Here is a 19,083-nt window from a genome sequence, read left to right as displayed (position 1 = left end):
CCAAATTTCGTGCGTTGTCGACCATGGCAAGTGCCCCAATAAGGGTCTTGAAAAGAGTTTGCTTGCCAAGTTTGACAAATCAGAAGCTGCAATATCATTTCCGCCATAACCAGCACCCCCAGGGGCGAAAGTGCACAAAATTTGGCGTACATGTCAGGTGAGCTATGAAGAGTTTGCGTATGAAGTTTGATGACAATTGAGTAAATAGAAGATGAGATATAGATTTTTGAAGAATAAATTTTTTGGTTTTTCCCATGTCAGAAGGTGGCGCTATGCTGTACATGAGCGATTATGAGTTGGAAAAATAAGTGTCTACAACAGGAACGCACTATCACAAGGTAGTGGTGTGAAGGAAAAGCATTATGGAATTATTTACCAAAAACCCGTTTTGGAGCAATTGCTTCGGCCAAAAACAGTGCCCCCCATGGACGAAAATTCCCAAAATGTGGTATACATGACATGGGAGGTAGTAAGAGGGTGGCCGTGAAGTTTGACCAAATTTGAGGAAAGATTGGATTTTTTGCCCAAAAATAGCGCCCCCAGTGGCGAAATATCACAGAAACTGGGTAACATGTCAGAAGCCCAATGAGTGATTTGCGTGTGAAGTATGAGCAGTTTTGAGCAATTAGAAGATTTGTTATGAATTTTTTAGCATGTAAAATTTTGAAGTGAAAATTGATTGACGTATAACTTCTGAACGGTTGATCCTACGTGAAACGTATTTAGTAACTTTTGTCAGCCATGTCTGTAGATGATGTCTATCAATTTTGGTGACATTCCCATGAACGGTCTAGGAGGAGTTGCGCCGTCTTCATGGCCATGCATTTCGCACAAAAGTGAAATTACCTCACTTCCTGTTGGGCGTGGCTAATGCATTGGCATTACATTTTTGTCCGGCTTAGTGAGATACATATGCATACCAAATGGCATGCCACTACTACAAACTATATGGCAACCAGGCACCTTAATGCGGGAGGCCAAAATCACAACGACTTAGGGGGCGCTATAGAGGCCCTGAGCCCCAGCCAAGTTTGGGCTTTTGGTTCTGAGTAGCGGTGGCAATTCTCGGAACTGGTGCCAAATTTCGTGCGTTTTCGCCCATGGCAAGCGCCCCGAAAATGGCCCAACAGCGGAGAAAAATAAAGAAGAAGAAGAAGAAGAAGACGGAAGAATAATAATAGTGAACTCTTACAAGAACAATAGGGCCTTCGCCCTATAGGGCTCGGGCCCTAATTAAAGCCGCAAGCGGCCTCGACGGGCCCTCGCGCCAGCGGCCAAGGGTGGCGGGGGCATGCGTCCCCGCGAGATACCTTCCACAGCTTCTTCGGCAAGAGACATTACTCCCACAATGGCGACAAAGCACAGAATTGGACACAGAGTACACGGTGCGCTGAGATGTTGTCATGGACAGAACATTTTATGCCATGTCTTCCCAACCAAATTAAAGTATTTACCTCATCAGTCACCAAGCTCTTGCTACATAGGATTGTCTTCTGTTAGACATCTATTAGTCTGTATGTAACGCTACAACACTTGCTCCCGAATGCCTACCCATTCCCCACAAGTCATGTGTGTTTAAGGCAACCAAAACAACATACTCCAGGTGCCTCATGACTGTAAACACCTCTCCTGCAACTGCTACAGCGCAATGAGCGCCCCCATTGGTGAAAGTTCACCAAATTTGGTATACATGTCAAGGGAACTAAGAAGAGTTGTTTTGTCAAGTTTGATCAAGTTTGACCAATCAGAAGCCGAGATATAAATTTATGCCTGAAAACAGCGCCCCCAGTGGCAAAAGTTCACAAAATTTGGCACATATGTCAGGTGACCTGTTAAGAGTGAGCGGATCAAGTTTGATCAAGATTGAGTAAATAGAAGATGAGATATTGATTTTTGAAGAATAAATGTTTTGGTTTTTCCCATGTCAGTAGGTGGCGCTATGCTGTACATGAGCGATTATGAGTTGGAAAAATAAGAGTCTACAACAGCAACGTATTATCACAAGGTAGTGGTGTGAAGGAAAAGCATTATGGAATTATTTACCAAAAACCCGTTTTGGAGCAATTTCGTCGGCCAAAAACAGCGCCCCCCATGGACGAAAATTCCCAAAATGTGGTATACATGACATGGGAGGTAGTAAGAGGGTGGCCGTGAAGTTTGACCAAATTTGAGGAAAGATTGGATTTTTTGCCCAAAAATAGCGCCCCCAGTGGCGAAATATCACAGAAATTGGGTAACATGTCAGAAGCCCAATGAGGGATTGGCGTGTGAAGTATGAGCAGTTTTGAGCAAGTAGAAGATTTGTTATGAATTTTTAAGCATGTAAAATTTTGCATTGAAAATTGATTGACGTACAACTTCTGAACGGCTTATCCTACGTGAAAGGTATTTAGTAACTTCTGTCAGCCATGTCTGAAGATGATGTCTATCAATTTTGGTGACATTCCTATGAACGGCCTAGGAGGAGGTGCGCCGTCTTCGTGGCCATGCATTTCGCACAAAAGTGAAATTACCTCACGCCCTGTTGGGCGTGGCTAATGCATTGGCATTACATTTTTGTCCGGATTAGTGAGATACATATGCGTACCAAATGGCATGCCACTACTACAAACTACATGGCAACCAGGCACCTTTATGCGGGAGGCCAAAATCACAACGACTTAGGGGGCGCTATAGAGGCCCTGAGGCCCGCCTGGATCTGGGCCTCTGGTTCTCAGTAGCGGTGGCAGTCTAAGAAAAAGGAGAAAAATTTCGTGCGTCGTCGACCATGGCAAGCGCCCCAATAAGGGTCTTGTAAAGAGTTAGCTTGCCAAGTTTGACAAATCAGAAGCTGCAATATCATTTTTGCCATAACCAGCACCCCCAGGGGCGAAAGTGCACAAAATTTGGCCTATGTGTCACGTGAGCTATGAAGAGTTTGCGTATGAAGTTTGATGACAATTGAGTAAATAGAAGATGAGATATGGATTTTTGAAGAATAAATTTTTTGGTTTTTCCCATGTCAGTAAGTGGCGCTATGCTGTACATGAGCGATTATGAGTTGGAAAAATAAGTGTCTACAACAGCAACGTACTATCACAAGGTAGTGGTGTGAAGGGAAAGCATTATGGAATTATTTACCAAAAACCCGTTTTGGAGCAATTGCGTCGGCCAAAAACAGCGCCCCCCATGGACGAAAATTCCCAAAATGTGGTATACATGACATGGGAGGTAGTAAGAGGGTGGCCGTGAAGCTTGACCAAATTTGAGGAAAGATTGGATTTTTTGCCCAAAAATAGCGCCCCCAGTGGCGAAATATCACAGAAATGGGGTAACATGTCAGAAGCCCAATGAGTGATTAGCGTGTGAAGTATGAGCAGTGTTGAGCAATTAGAAGATTTGTTATGAATTTTTTAGCATGTAAAATTTTGAAGTGAAAATTGATTGACGTATAACTTCTGAACGGTTTATCCTACGTGAAACGTATTTAGTAACTTTTGTCAGCCATGTCTGTAGATGATGTCTATCAATTTTGGTGACATTCCTATGAACGGTCTAGGAGGAGTTGCGCCGTCTTCGTGGCCATGCATTTCGCACAAAAGTGAAATTACCTCACTTCCTGTTGGGCGTGGCTAATGCAATGGCATTACATTTTTGTCCGGCTTAGTGAGATACATATGCATACCAAATGGCATGCCACTACTCCAAACTATATGGCAACCAGGCACCTTAATTCGGGAGGCCAAAATCACAACGACTTAGGGGGCGCTATAGAGGCCCTGAGCCCCGGCCAAGTTTGGGCTTTTGGTTCTGAGTAGCGGTGGCAATTCTCGGAACTGGTGCCAAATTTCGTGCGTTTTCGCCCATGGCAAGCGCCCCGAAAATGGCCCAACAGCGGAGAAAAATAAAGAAGAAGAAGAAGAAGACGGAAGAATAATAATAGTGAACTCTTACAAGAACAATAGGGCCTTCGCCCTATAGGGCTCGGGCCCTAATAATAGTGAACTCTTACAAGAACAATAGGGCCTTCGCCCTATAGGGCTCGGGCCCTAATAATAGTGAACTCTTACAAGAACAATAGGGCCTTCGCCCTATAGGGCTCGGGCCCTAATTAAAGCCGCAAGCGGCCTCGACGAGCCCTCGCGCCAGCGGCCAGGGGGGGCGGGGGAATGCGTCCCCGCGAAATACCGTAAAGAGTTTGCTTGCCAAGTTATTATACATCATTATACATCATTGAACTACATTATTTTAATATTAGACACAGTTTTGGCAAAAATCAGAGCAAATAAAACATGCGGACATGAAATGTTGATGCAAAAAGATAATCACAAATTTATGATATTAATGATGAATAATCATTTTATGTTTTAAAAAAATACGCATAGCTTGGCGAAAATATTTCAGTATACTACAGACTGTAAGACAGGATGCATGCTGAAATTCCTATGCTGTGAGAAGCCTAAAGGCCTCTGCATGCTCTTGCGACAAGGCTTTCGCAGATAGCTTTTCTATTTTTTCCTATTACCATAACACTGCATACTTATGGATAACTGTGGCCTTAGGACAAATAACCATACAATTTATTTCCAATTTTTAGTGAAAATATTTTTACATGTGATAGGGCCATAGGGGAAGCTAAAGTTAAATAAACAGCTTACTCACTTCTGAAACTTCAGAAATACTTCATCCACCTCAAAAACCTAATGCACTCACATCATAGCATAATAACAAATGTAAACTCACATCATAGCATAATAACAAATGCACTGCCCGAGTAAGTAATAGTATAAAAGAGTGACAGCGACTCACGGTAGTTTGTGACAAAAAAAAGCATTTAATTAATCAAATGTGGTTATACTTCCAAGGATAAAAAGATATCTTTACATTTACAAAAAGAACATTCAAAGCTGATTATCATGTCAAAGTCAATATATGTTAGCACAGAAGATTGAAATTTCATTTGACTAGGCTCCAATGTGCAGTTAAAATAAAACTAAACATACTGATATAAACATCTACAATTAAAACACACACATCATCTTGTCATCAAAATCAGTACTTTGATTTCCTGTAAATCAATGTGAGTGCTGGGTTGTGCTGTGCTTGTGTAAGTCTTCATACCCCTTGTCTGTGGTAAGATGGCCACCGCGGTGAGGAATCTAGTCTTCTATGTAAATCTATGGATGCAAGTGTCAGTGCACGGGCAAAGGTAAACCTACGCATGCGCACATAGACTTCCTTTGCCTGCTTGACTGCATGAAGCGAGTGATTTCATCCACATTATTTGCTCGGGAATCCCCTCAAATTAAATAATTTCCCAGCCACAGAATGGCCTGATGTTTTATGAGATATTACAGAAATAAACATATATCACAATGACCAAATTTCAGAGGGAACTAAATTTCACCGATTTTATGAAATTGAGGGCTGTCTCGTTTTAATCTTGACTCTAAAGAGGTTTAATGTTTGCTTGCAATAAAGCAAGCATGAATAACAACTTAGTACAAGTATCAGTAGTGTCACATTAAATTCAACTTCAGTTTAAATAACCCTAGGAAAAGTGTTGATTTGATGGACTATGTTTTAAATCTACATCAGCTGCATTTTAACACATTGTAACTGGTTTACGTGTCCCTTTACTGAATCCAGTAAATCAGTATGAAGATATTTTTACCTTTTGCTTGGTCTTTTACGCATAATATTTAAATAGTTTATGAGAGCGGGTATGTGAATTCAAGGGTAATATGTGACTGTGGCTGCAAACAACAACAACAACAACAACAACAATAACCTGATCAACATGTTAGAGCCGAATTCAACCTTCAAATTTATTTAATTCACAGATGTGAAAAATAATAAATATTAAATAATATCGGAATAAAACCGACCAATAGAAATACACTTTCAAATGATACACGCCCATTTAGGAGATCCGCCCCTCCCACTTTTGAAATGCTCGGCAACCAGGACTCCAAACAAGCGCGTGCGGACAGGAGCAGGGTTTCGGCAAAAGTTTTGTAAGCATAGTAGCTACAATTATTGATCACTGACCGTCACATTAAGGAGATTTTTTTTATGGCCGGAAAAAAGAAGGACATTAGTTTGCAGGTAACCTAACGGAGCACTGAGGCTCCGTATTTATGTTTTTACTCATTTTCATATCTTTGAAAGTCATTTTCTAATCTTAGGTGTCCATCAGTAACGACGAGCAATGGGGCGAGATGCTGGCCACGAAAGGGTTAACAGGTGAGAGAATGGTAGTTTTCATATGAAATTACCCTTTCAGTCATATGAAATTAATTTCAGGTCATAAATTGCAGTAGGAATTTATGAAAAATACTATAATAATTCTTGAAAAAAATAAAAAGATTTGTTCTTACCATCAAATACTTTTTATTCCATATTTTGTTGCTTTTTTTTTGGGGGGGGGGGTTGTTTTCAAGTAGAGTTTTTATCTCGTCCTAGGTTGGTTCAGCAACACACTCCGCCATTTTGTTTTCTCTACTCACAGTATATGAGCTGATGGCCTAGTAGTAGAGTAGCCAATCAGAGTGCACGTTTGCTCATATCCAGTGAATATGGATAGAACAAATTAGAATATCCAGATGTTTATTATGCTTACATGCATATCTGGATTTGCATCAAAATCTAATCAAATGTTCCTTCACACATGGCCCACCTTTCTTCAAAATTTCATCAAAATCCATTCACTACTTTGAGTGATGTTGGGAACAGACAAAAAAAAAAAAAAAATAATAATAATAATAATAATAATCCTGCATCTGCATACATATCTGGATTTGCATAAAAATCTAATCAATTGTTCCTTGGCCCATGGCTCAGCCTTTCATCAAAATCTGTTCACTACTTTTTGAATTGGGAACAAACAAACAAAGGCAAAATCTAACCTTGTCCAACAAAGTTGGTGGAGGCAAATATTAGGCTTTAGGCATTATTTAGAGACATTTCACCGACGGAGCACATTTGATCCAATATGGTCCAATTATTTATAGGCCAACTTATTTTTGAGTTATTGATGTTGGGACGAAACCCATTCAGTTGAAGTGACCAGTGAAACAGTAATAACTATAAGAATTCAATAATACATGCAGTATAATAATTGATAATGGTAAATTGTGATCTCCTGTACCAAAAAAAAAAAAAAAACAGAAAAGAAATGAAATGAAAAACCCCATTTTGAGAACCCCTGATATGTTATTATATTTTCAGAATATTAATTTAAAGTTTATTTTAGCCCTTCTGGGACATACTGTACAGTTGGATTCCTTCTGTTCATTATGTTCTCTATGTCTCTCTGGTCTGTCAGTGGTGGACCTGTTCCAGAAGTGGTGTGGACCATGTCGTGCTGTCGTCAGCCTGTTCAGAAAAATAAAAAATGAGCTGGGAGATGACCTGCTGCATTTTGCCATCGTAAGCTAGTCTTTACATATTAATCTGAGAACAAGAGTGCTGGACTAGGATCAGATGAAAAGCACATCCCTCACTAGTCCTGCTATGAGTTGGCCACTATTGTGTGCAAAATTTAGATTTATGTGCCTTTTTAACTTCCAAGGCAGAAGCTGACAGCATTGACGCACTAGAGAAGTACAGAGGGAAATGTGAGCCCACCTTCTTATTCTATGCTGTAAGTCAATAAAGAGAGATTTTTCAGTCCTTCATTACTCACTAGTTCTGTGGATAAATGTTGGAAAGTTTTTCATATTTTAATAGTTCAGTCTCTGTGACTCAAGGCCAATTTATGCTGACAACCCAGTCCTCATAGATGGCGTCGCAGATGGCATCTGCGTAGCCCCCCCCCACCTTCGCAGACGCTCTGCGCGCACCTCCCAAAAATTGTGACCACCGCAGAAGCCTTGCAGACAGCGTCGCAGACAAGAGGGCTCTGATACATCCGCTGTACATGCACTTCCACTTCCCTACTTTCCCGGTTTGGTTTGTTTTCACGACCACCATTTTTAAAAACACGAGCAAAGATGGAGCAACACGAAGAGCGGTTGATCGAGGAAGTGAGGAAGTACGTACATCTATACGACTCCAGTTCTAGTCATTATAAGTAACCGGAGGATAAACACTCCACTAACCACACCCACCAACTACTCCTAGCGATTTCGCGACTTCGCACCCCCTTGCGTTGTGGCGGTGAATAACATCGCGCACGCCTATTACTCACCGCTCAACGATAAATTACAACTGTCTGCGAAAAGCTGTCTGCGAAAGCCTTGTCGCAAGAGCATGCAGAGGCCCTTACTCCTACACGACACTGTAAGAAGAGAGACCTGCATTAGTCTTTATAATTTACACACACACACAAAATCACTACTAGTCCTTCGCTAAAGGGAGTATAAATTGTTAAGCAATTTAAATATCATCACACACTTCATTCATTTAAATAAACACAGCTGATGGTGGTTGTTGTTTTTTTATGCTACATGTGACCACTGGAAGCTGCTTTATTTCTCTTCCTGTGTGTGCAGGGTGGGGATCTTGTGGCTGTGGTGCGAGGGCCAAACCCTCCTCTCCTGCAGAAAATGATACTGGAGGAACTGGCCAAAGAGAAAAAGGTGCTTGAGCAGGACATTAAGCGAATTGTGGTGAGTTCCATGATGCTTCAGTCATCTTCATCCCACATGTATCCTGAGCTCCATATTACTACGCACTTAAAGGAGTTGTGAATTAACTGATGTTTGGGAGAAAGAACATGCTTGATGCCCCACTTCCTTCCTAGTGAACTTCCTATAAATTTCTATTTGCCTCTTCCACCATGAGTGACAAAGTTTCCACACCCATTACCTTCTTGTCTCCTCACTAATATGGAACAACTCCTTCCCAAGATCCTTTGAGCATGACGGCTGTATAATCTGGCACCAAAAAGAAACCACTCAGAACTGCAGCATAGGTTCTCAGAGTTCTTCCCACTTTTGACAGTTCCATAATCACTCTTCATGCCATTTAGTTGAGGGCGTGGTTTGCACTTGCAACTGTAAAAGGTTCTGCCATTTCTAATTCTATCCTCTACACATGGTTTTAACTTCTGTGGACTTATATGTAGTGTATGTATGATTGGTACAGAGAATAATTTCAACACATCTCTGCAAAGAAAACCATTTGACATCTAATGTTCTAATGAGACTATTGATCAAAAAGCTGTGAGTTTAAAATCAACACTGCTAAGCTGCCACTGTTGGACCCCTGAGCAAGTCCTTTAACCCTCTTTGATTCAGAAGTATTATATTTTATTATCATGGTTGATCCGAGCTTTCTCAAAAGTTGGGATATGTGAAGTATAAGAATCTCAATGTTTGGTGCATGTACAGGGTGGGCCATAAGTTTCCAAACACAGGAGGAACCTGTTTATTTTAATCTCATCTCATTATCTCTAGCCGCTTTATCCTTCTACAGGGTCGCAGGCAAGCTGGAGCCTATCCCAGCTGACTATGGGCGAAAGGCGGGGTACACCCTGGACAAGTCGCCAGGTCATCACAGGGCTGACACATAGACACAGACCACCATTCACACTCACATTCACACCTACGGTCAATTTAGAGTCACCAGTTAACCTAACCTGCATGTCTTTGGACTGTGGGGGAAACCGGAGCACCCGGAGGAAACCCACGTGGACACGGGGAGAACATGCAAACTCCGCACAGAAAGGCCCTCGCCGGCCATGGGGCTCGAACCCAGGACCTTCTTGCTGCGAGGCGACAGCGCTAACCACTACACCACCGTGCCGCCCTGTTTATTTTAATTTTTCAGATAAACTTGAAGGATGCATTTGTTAAAATAAGAATAAACTGAAATCAGATCTCCCCCCCCCCCCCCCCCCGATTTTTACCTTTGGGGGCACTTGAAATCCATGGTGTATCAGGAAAAGATTTGAGACATAAATCATCGACAGACACATGTTCAGAATGCCATTGCAAGCATAATGCCAGATGTGTTGATGCATATTCACCAAGAGTGGCAGTAACGCTTTCTAAAAACAACACGTTGAAAACAATAGCAACTACATGGAACATATTTTATGAATAAAATCAGTTTTTCATAAAAGTGTAAATTTCCCCTATGAATTGAAACGTATGGCCCACCCTGTATTTGTGAAAAAAAAGCAAGTTATTGGCAGGATTTTAGTGTGAAATGCACTTTTGTAGCCAGAAATCTGTAGAATTTGTTCTTTCAGAAATGGGACTACTTTTTCAGAGGGAAGAATTTGTAATTAATCTTTGCCAGTTTGGGATTAAAATTTGTTTTATGGATCTGATTGTACATTTGAATTATTTTGTACCAGTCAGTTTTACTCCAGTCATGGAAATTTGGATATATGTGTATATATATATGTGTGTGTGTGTGTGTGTGTGTGTGTGTGTGTATATACAGTCAAGCCCGAAATTATTCATACCCCGGTCAAATTGACTGTTACTTTTATTAAACCAGCAAGTTTTTTCTTGATTGGAAATGACACAGGCGTCTCCCAGAAGATAATAAGATGATGTACAAGAGGCATCATTGTGGAAAAATATTTCTCAGCTTTTATTTACATTTGAACAAAAAGTGGCATGTCCAAAATTATTAATACCCTTCTCAATAATCAATAGAAAAGCCTTTATTGGCTATTACAGCAATCAAACGCTTCCTATAATTGCTGACCAGCTTTTTGCATGTCTCCACTGGTATTTTTGCCCATTCATCTTTAGCGATGAGCTCCAACTCTTTCAGGTTGGAGGGTGTCCTTGCCATCACCCTGATCTTTAGCTCCCTCCACAGATCCTCAATTGGCTTTAAGTCAGGACTCTGGCTGGGCCACTGCAAAACGTTAATGTTTTTGTCCTCTAACCATTTCTTCACCACTTTTGCTGTGTTTTGGGTTGTTGTCATGCTGAAATGTCCACTGGTGCCCAAGGCCAAGTTTCTCTGCAGACCGCCTGATGTTGTTGAGAATCCTGATGTACTGCTCTTTTTTCATGGTGCCGTTTACTGTGATTAGGTTCCCTGGTCCATTGGCTGAAAAACACCCCCAAAGCATTAGGTTCCCATGACCATGTTTGACAGTGGGGATGGTGTTCTTAGGGTTGAAGTCTTCTTTTTTTTTTTTTTTACACCAAATGAAGGACACATTATTGTGGCCAAACAATTCAATTTTTGTTTCATCTGACCATAAAACAGAAGACCAGAAGTCGTTGTCTTTGTCCAGATGAGCATTTGCAAAGGCCAAGTGGGCTTTTGTGTGCCTTATCTGGAGAAGTGACATCCTCCTTGGTCTGCGTCCGTGGAACCCAGCAGTGTGCAGTATCCATTGGACTGTCTGCCTTGAGATCTTGCCACCAGCAGAGCCCAGATTCACCAGGATGGCCTTGGTAGTGATCCTTGGATTCTTTTTCACCTCTCTTACTATCTTCCTGGCTAGCACAGGTGTCACTTTTGGCTTCCAACCACATCCTCTGAGATTTTCCACAGTGCGGAACATCTTGTATTTTTTAATAATACTTTGCACTGTAACCACTGGAACTTGAAAAATTTAGATATGGCCTTATTAGCCCTTTCCTGACTTGTGAGCAGCCACAATGCGTAGCCGCAGGTCCTCAGTGAGCTCCTTTGTCTTAGCCATGACTGTCCACAAACCAACTGCAGAGAGCTGCTGTTTTTCACCTGTTGAGTTGATTAAAACAGCTGTTCCCAATTAATCAGGGTAATTAGGATACTTTAGAACAGCTTGGACTATTTGGAATGGTATAGAACTTTGGATTTTCCCATAGACTGTGACAGTTTGCAAAGGGTATGAATAATTTTGAACATGCCACTTTTCGTTCAAATGTAAATAAAAGCTAAGAAATAATTTTTTCCACAATGATGCCTCTTGTACATCATCTTATCTTTTGGGAGAAGCCTGTGTCATTTCCGGTCAAAAGAAACTTGCTGGTTGAATAAAAGTAACTTTAAGTTAAAATTTGCCAGGGGTATGAATAAGCTTGACTAATGTGTATGTGTGCAGAATCTAAAATCGGAGCTCCTGATGAGTGTATGAGCAAAATAATTTCACGGGCACAAAATCAACTTGAATAGAATAATGATAATATTTAAATAATATTGGCTGGCGTAAATAATATATTTTTGTTATGACACATGATATTTTATCTAATAATCCAGACCTGGGCATCGTATGGCCCCAGGGCCACATCCAGCCCTTTGTCTGTCCCTGACCGGCCTGCCTGAGGTCAACATGAAATTACAAATTAAACATAAATACATCTGCATTATGCACACCATACGATGCTGCAATGCTTTTATTTGAAGGCTTTTGTTTGTTTTTTAAATTTACGTACGTTTGTACATTCGTGTGCGTGCATATGCATCATCCTTGTTACCGTTTATGTGAGATGCGAGTTAACTGCTAGCCCTCAGGGTTTTTAACAAGGCCTGGACTTCTAAGTATTTATTTACTGAAGTCAAAAGGTAAAGCTATGTGCTTAGTTTGTGGAGTACAGATCGTAGTGTTTGACGATTACAATTTGAATCGCCAATACAAGACTAAACGCGCTGAAAAATACAAGAACTTGAATGATGCAGCGCGGGATGGATATCTGATGCTATGCTTGCTAAACTGCAAAACCAACAAGGTCTTTTTACCAAGCTTTACACATCCAGGGATGGAGCAGTCAGGGCCAGATATGTGATATCCCACAAAATCGCCAAGAACAGTATGCCATTCTCTGATGGTGAGTTTAAGAATGTTTGTTGGACTCTGCATTGCTAATATGCCCTGAGAGAAGAGAGGCATTTGAGAATGTGGCCCTCTCCAGGTGAACTGTAAGGAGAAGGATAAGACATTGCAGGAAATCTGGAGCTTCTCCTGCAAAATAAAGCGGACAATTTTGACTCTTTCTCCTTGGCTTTGGATGAGAGCTGTGATGTCCACGACACAGCTCAGTTACTCATCTTTGTACGTGGGATAACAAGAGACTGAGGCCCTGTCCACACGGCAACGGATTCAGGTGACTCCGATACAATTGCTTATCGTTTAGGCCTGGCGTCCACACGGCACCGGCGTTTTGGGTGCCCAAAACGCAATCTTTTTGAGAACGGGTTCCAGAGTGGAAAGATCTGGCAATGTTGCCGTTGTGAAGTCGTCTGGATGAGTAGAACGGATTTGTTTACGATGATGTCACAACCACATGACTGTGAGTGCTTCATGCCGGGTAGCAGTGTAACGAACTCGATGCGAGTTGTCAACAAATCCTATAACTTGGTTCATGAAACGCGCTTACAAAATATTTTCACTGTGAATATTTATTGTGTAATGGTGCAAAGTGAGAGAGAGAGAGACTCTGCCCTTGGGGCAGAGTCAATCCCGCCAGCAAAAATAGGGGAAAAAAAGGAGCGATCTCACCTCTTCAGATGTTGGTTTAAGTCCGACAATACATTCCTCAAAAAGGGCGTAGAAGAGCAAATTAATCCATCAACGTGTAGCATTCAATTTATTCCGGACCATTAAAGACACCGCCTTCCGCGTAGAATCATACGTCATCCTCGCCGCCATATTGGATAGGTCAAAGCGGAGAATAAAGATTAGCTGCGTTTAACTGTACCAACAGGTTTACCGTCCAAACGAGATCACATGGGATTACCTTTCACAGGTGAGACTGGAAAAATACTTTTCATTGTATTTGGTCATTATAATGTAATTTTATGAACAGATTTTCCTGACTTTGTGGCTAATATGAAGTCTCGCGCATAATAGTTTATGCGCATGCGTCCTTACTTCTTCTATTGTTCTGGTGTCTCCGAAGGGACCGTCTTACAGCGCCCCTAGAGGTGTGGCATGTGTATTGCATTGTTTTCAGCAAGCGTTGTGTTGCCATATGGACCTGATATTTTACTGATTGTTGCCCATTTGGACGCGATATATTTTTAAATAGCATCTCGTTGCCGTTGTCATGTGGATGTAGCCTGAGATTATGGAGGAGCTGGCGGCAATGCGGTCAATGAAAGGGACAACAATGGGGAGTGATTGGTTTACAGAGATAATTGCATCCTTGGACAAGCTGGGACTGAAGTGGGATAAACTGGTAGGTGTTACAGCTGGTGGTTGTCCAAATCTGATGGGGAAAAATATGTCAGACTTTTGAAGCGGATGCAAGATAAAGTGACTAAAATTAATCCAGAGCAGAAATTGGTATTTTTGCATTGTATTATTCATCAGGAGGTGCTGTGTAAGTCAGTGCTGAAACTTAACCATGTTACTGATGTTGTAACTAAAATAGTTAACTTAATCACAGCAAGAACATTGAATCGCAGACAGTTTGTTGCACTTTTGGAGGAGTGTGAGACTGAACATGGTGACATAGGCTACCACACAGCTGTGAGATGGCTCAGCCTGGGCAAAGTACTGAAAAGAGTCTGGGACCTGGAAACAGATTGAAGAGTTTTGTGAAGAGAAAGGCAAGAACATCCCAGAGCTCTCAGATGCAGACTGGGTGGCAGATTTTACATTAGCTGTTGATGTGACTGCACTAATGAATTAACTAAATACCAAACTGCAAGGCAAAGACCTATTTACACATGAAATGTACAGCCTGGTGAAGGCTTTCATAGCCAAGTCACGGTTGCTTACAAGCCAACTGGGGGGCAACATTCTCACCCACATGCCAACACTGAAAGAGGTCACATCATCAGCTGATCACCTCCACAGGCACTCATCTACATTCAGGGCACTGCACTGTCAGTTTTCAAGGTGGTTTGAAGACTTCAGAACAGTTGAGAGTAAAATGAACATGATTTCTTCTCCCTTCACTTGGAGCAGGCCTAGAAATTCATATTTTTTTTCGCCAGCCAGCCGAAAAAAACCCTGTTTGGCTAGTTACCTTCCAAAGTAACTAGCCAAACAGAAAATCAACTAGCCAAAATTTGTTCATGTATGAATTTTACTTCTGTCAAAAATAACACAAAAGAGAGTAGTTACCATTGTTCATGACTAATGTGCATTTATTTCAAGACCCAAGTATTTTGATACTGTTGTTAAATACATAAATGAGAACAACACAGAGCACCATAATATAATATCAACAAATAATAATATATTGGAAAACTTGGCAACTTGGTGTATGAGTATTGAAAACAAATATACAGTGGTGCTTGAAAGTTTGTGAACCCTTTAGAATTTTCTATATTTCTGCACAAATATGACCTAAACATCAGATTTTCACACAAGTCCTAAAAGTAGATAAAGAGAACCCAGTTAAACAAATGAGACAAAAATATTATACTTGGTCACTTATTTATTGAGGAAAATGATCCAATATTACATATCTGTGAGTGGCAAAAGTATGTGAACCTCTAGGATTAGCAGTTAATTTGAAAGTGAAATTAGAGTCAGGTGTTTTCAATCAATGGGATGACAATCAGGTGTGACTGGGCACCCTGTTTTATTTAAAGAACAGGGATCTATCAAAGTCTGATCTTCACAACACATTTTTGTGGAAGTGTATCATGGCACGAACAAAGGAGATTTCTGAGGACCTCAGAAAAAGTGTTATTGATGCTCATCAGGCTGGAAAAGGTTACAAAACCATCTCTAAAGAGTTTGAATTCCACCAATCCACAGTCAGACAAGTTGTGTACAAATGGAGGAAATTCAAAACCATTGTTACTCTCCCCAGGAGTGGTCGACCAACAAAGATCACTCCAAGAGCAAGGCGTGTAATAGTCGGCGAGGTCACAAAGGACCCCAGGGTAACTTCTAAGCAACTGAAGGCCTCTCTCACATTGGCTAATGTTCATGAGTCCACCATCAGGAGAACACTGAACAACAATGGTGTGCATGGCAGGGTTGAAAGGAGAAGCCACTGCTCTCCAAAAAGAACATTGCTGCTCGTCTGCAGTTTGCTAAAGATCACGTGGACAAGCCAAAAGGCTATTGGAAAAATGTTTTGTGGATGGATGAGACCAAAATAGAACTTTTTTTTTTTTTAAGAATGCTACTCATGGCGGCACGGTGGTGTAGTGGTTAGCGCTGTCGCCTCACAGCAAGAAGGTCCTGGGTTCGAGCCCCGGGGCCGGCGAGGGCCTTTCTGTGTGGAGTTTGCATGTTCTCCCCGTGTCCGCGTGGGTTTCCTCCGGGTGCTCCGGTTTCCCCCACAGTCCAAAGACATGCAGGTTAGGTTAACTGGTGACTCTAAATTGACCGTAGGTGTGAATGTGAGTGTGAATGGTTGTCTGTGTCTATGTGTCAGCCCTGTGATGACCTGGCGACTTGTCCAGGGTGTACCCCGCCTTTCGCCCGTAGTCAGCTGGGATAGGCTCCAGCTTGCCTGCGACCCTGTAGAAGGATAAAGCGGCTAGAGATGATGAGATGAGATGCTACTCATGAGATTAAAAGCCAATTTCCTGATGCTGGAGCTCGCATTGAGTATGTTATACCAAACGAAATGTCGCCTAGAGAACTGCGCACCCGAACATCCTATGGTGTGATCAGAATACTGGAGCTCCTGTATGCTGATGTGGTGGTGTTCTCTGAGAACCTGGACGAGCTCCAGAAGATCTTAGAAATATATGATAGTACATTCTCAAGGTTTGGACTCCAGATGTCCTACAAAAAGACAGAAACAATGGCCTTTAATGTAGATGAAGACATAAAGGCAAAGACAAGCCTGCTTTCCATCAATAATACCGAGATAAATGTAAGACAGTTCCGGTACCTTGGTCATCTTCTGAGCAATGCTGGAAGGTCCTCAAAGTTTCTTCACCACAGGATCTCATCAGCCTATGAGAAGTGGAACGAGCTGAAACATGTTCTTACAGACCGGGAAATATATCTAAACATACGCATGAAATTTTTAAAATCATGTGTATGCTCTCGACTCCTCTACAGTACACAGTCCTGGGAGCTAACTAGCAGTGAAATCCAGAAACTTAACACTGTGTGGACTGGCTTCCTACGACAGATGATTTCTGGTGGCTATGAAAGAAAAAATGTCCCACCACCACACCTGCGAAAGAAGGGGGTCGACCCTGCCACACTAGTAGAAGGTGATAGATTGGGCATTTAAAGTGTCAAACGAGAAATTATATGAAATAACCCAATCTGGGCCACTTGAAGATTTCTGTCATGCGCAGTGGCTTAAATACATAGCACACATATGCAGGATGCCTAATGATGCCATACAAAAGATTGTATTGTGTGACGTACGGAGATCATGGAGTGGAGTAGAAAGACTACTCGGAGTTTCGAAAAGGCAGGCTATCAGGAGTATGATGGACAAGAGAGACTTCGGGCAGCTGCTGGATATTAGATTTCCACCTTCCTCCAGGCAGCTGCACCCCAAGGCCGATCGCGTGCCAAGGGGGAAGCGATGATGATGATGATGATGATGATTTTTGGTTTAAATGAGAAGTGTTATGTTTGGAGAAAGGAAAACACTGCATTCCAGCATAAGAAGCTTATCCCATCTGTGAAACATGGTGGTGGTAGTATCATGAGTTGGGCCTGTTTTGCTGTATCTGGGTCAGGACGGCTTGCCATCATTGATGGAACAATGAATTCTGAATTATACCAGCAAATTCTAAAGGAAAATGTCAGGACATCTGCCCATGAACTGAATCTCAAGAGAAGGTGGGTCATGCAGCAAGACAACGACCCTAAGCACACAAGTCGTTCTACCAAAGAATGGTTAAAGAAGAATAAAGTTAATGTTTTGGAATGGCCAAGTCAAAGTCCTGACCTTAATCCAATCGAAATGTTGTGGAAGGACCTGAAGCGAGCAGTTCATGTGAGGAAACCCACCAACATCCCAGAGTTGAAGCTGTTCTGTCTGGAGGAATGGGCTAAAATTCCTCCACGCCAGTGTGCAGGACTGATCAACAGTTACCGGAAATGTTTAGTTGCAGTTATTGCTGCACAAGGGCGTCACACCAGATACTGAAAGCAAAGGTTCACATACTTTTGCCACTCGCAGATCTGTAATATTGGATCATTTTCCTCAATAAGCAGCAAATTCAAGATGGCGGCGCACATATGCTGCTTTTCCACTACAAACGCGGCTGAGTCGGGCTGAACCGTGCCGTGCTGAGTTGGGCTGAGTCGAGCTGAGCGGGGCTATTGGAGTTGCATTTCGACTACAACCGCGTTGAACCGTGCTGGCTGGAAGTGGGTGGACACATTGGGTGGAGTTAGCGAAAGTGGGTGGACGTCACGTGATGTCGTTAAACGGCGCAAACAGTGACATCAGTGATCTTTTAAGCGGTAGTCTCACGACCCGGATAGTAAACAATAAACATGGAGGACATGGAGTCGTTAGTGTTGCTGGTCTTGGTTCTGTGGCTTGTTGTCACCGACAACGCCAACAGATACTGGCAAGAGCGTATAGATGAGGCGAGGCGCATAAGGCTTCAGAAATTCTCGCAATTTGTAATTCTTCTTTTTCCGGGTTTACGGTGTTTACAGATCCCAGCGTGCTCACGGGGCGTGTGGGCATGTGAGGACACTCCTCCTCACCAATCAGTGCACAGGGGAGTGTCTGCTCACGCCCCCAGCCTCACTCAGCTTGGTTTGGCTCGCTTCAGCCCCACTCCAAAACCGTGCGAGTTTTGGGTGCTAAGCAGGGCTGAAGCGAGCTGAATCTTGCTGTTCTGAGGTAGTCGAAACGCGAGCCGTGTCGGGCTGAAGTGAGCTGAAGCGAGCTGAAAAAGGGTAGTGGAAAAGGGCCAATAGTTGCTGCGGCCCGGAGCTCCCAAAACAGATGCAACTTTTTATTTTACTTTATCGTTTTTAACCTTGTTTTAGTAAGGATTAGCAACAGTCTACAATCAGTGAGAGCATGCATTGTTTACAGTCTGGAAGAACTCACCGATATTGGACTGGAAGGCTTTATTCCTCCACCACCCACGGATATTCCTGAAGAACTACTTAGAACCACTGTGCCTGCGTGGGTAAACAATCGAGCCAAGTCATACCATCGTCGGAGGAGATACAGGAGAAAGAAGCGGGGTAAGAGAGGCGGCATCCAGATGAGGCTGAAAAACTGCCCTCACAAACCTCCACTCCCCAGCTTAGTCCTCGCGAACACCCAGTCCTTAACCAGCAAGATGGACGAG

General features: G+C 42.3%; 1 protein-coding gene across 1 annotated transcript in view; it reads left to right on the top strand.

The window, feature by feature from the left end:
- The first annotated feature begins 6,054 nt into the window (after positions 1-6,054).
- Positions 6,055-19,083, top strand: part of LOC132891137 (thioredoxin domain-containing protein 6-like) — a 51,943-nt gene continuing 38,914 nt past the window's right edge. The window contains exons 1-5 of the mRNA XM_060928597.1: positions 6,055-6,087; positions 6,168-6,225; positions 7,307-7,410; positions 7,553-7,624; positions 8,475-8,591. Coding sequence (XP_060784580.1) covers positions 6,055-6,087; positions 6,168-6,225; positions 7,307-7,410; positions 7,553-7,624; positions 8,475-8,591 — 384 coding nt within the window. The remainder of the gene's footprint in view (positions 6,088-6,167; positions 6,226-7,306; positions 7,411-7,552; positions 7,625-8,474; positions 8,592-19,083) is intronic.

This window comes from Neoarius graeffei, chromosome 9 (genome assembly GCF_027579695.1).
Source record: "Neoarius graeffei isolate fNeoGra1 chromosome 9, fNeoGra1.pri, whole genome shotgun sequence".
Taxonomy (NCBI): domain Eukaryota; kingdom Metazoa; phylum Chordata; class Actinopteri; order Siluriformes; family Ariidae; genus Neoarius; species Neoarius graeffei.
Note: the sequence above shows the minus strand (reverse complement) of the source record. Positions and strands in the feature narration are given on the sequence as shown.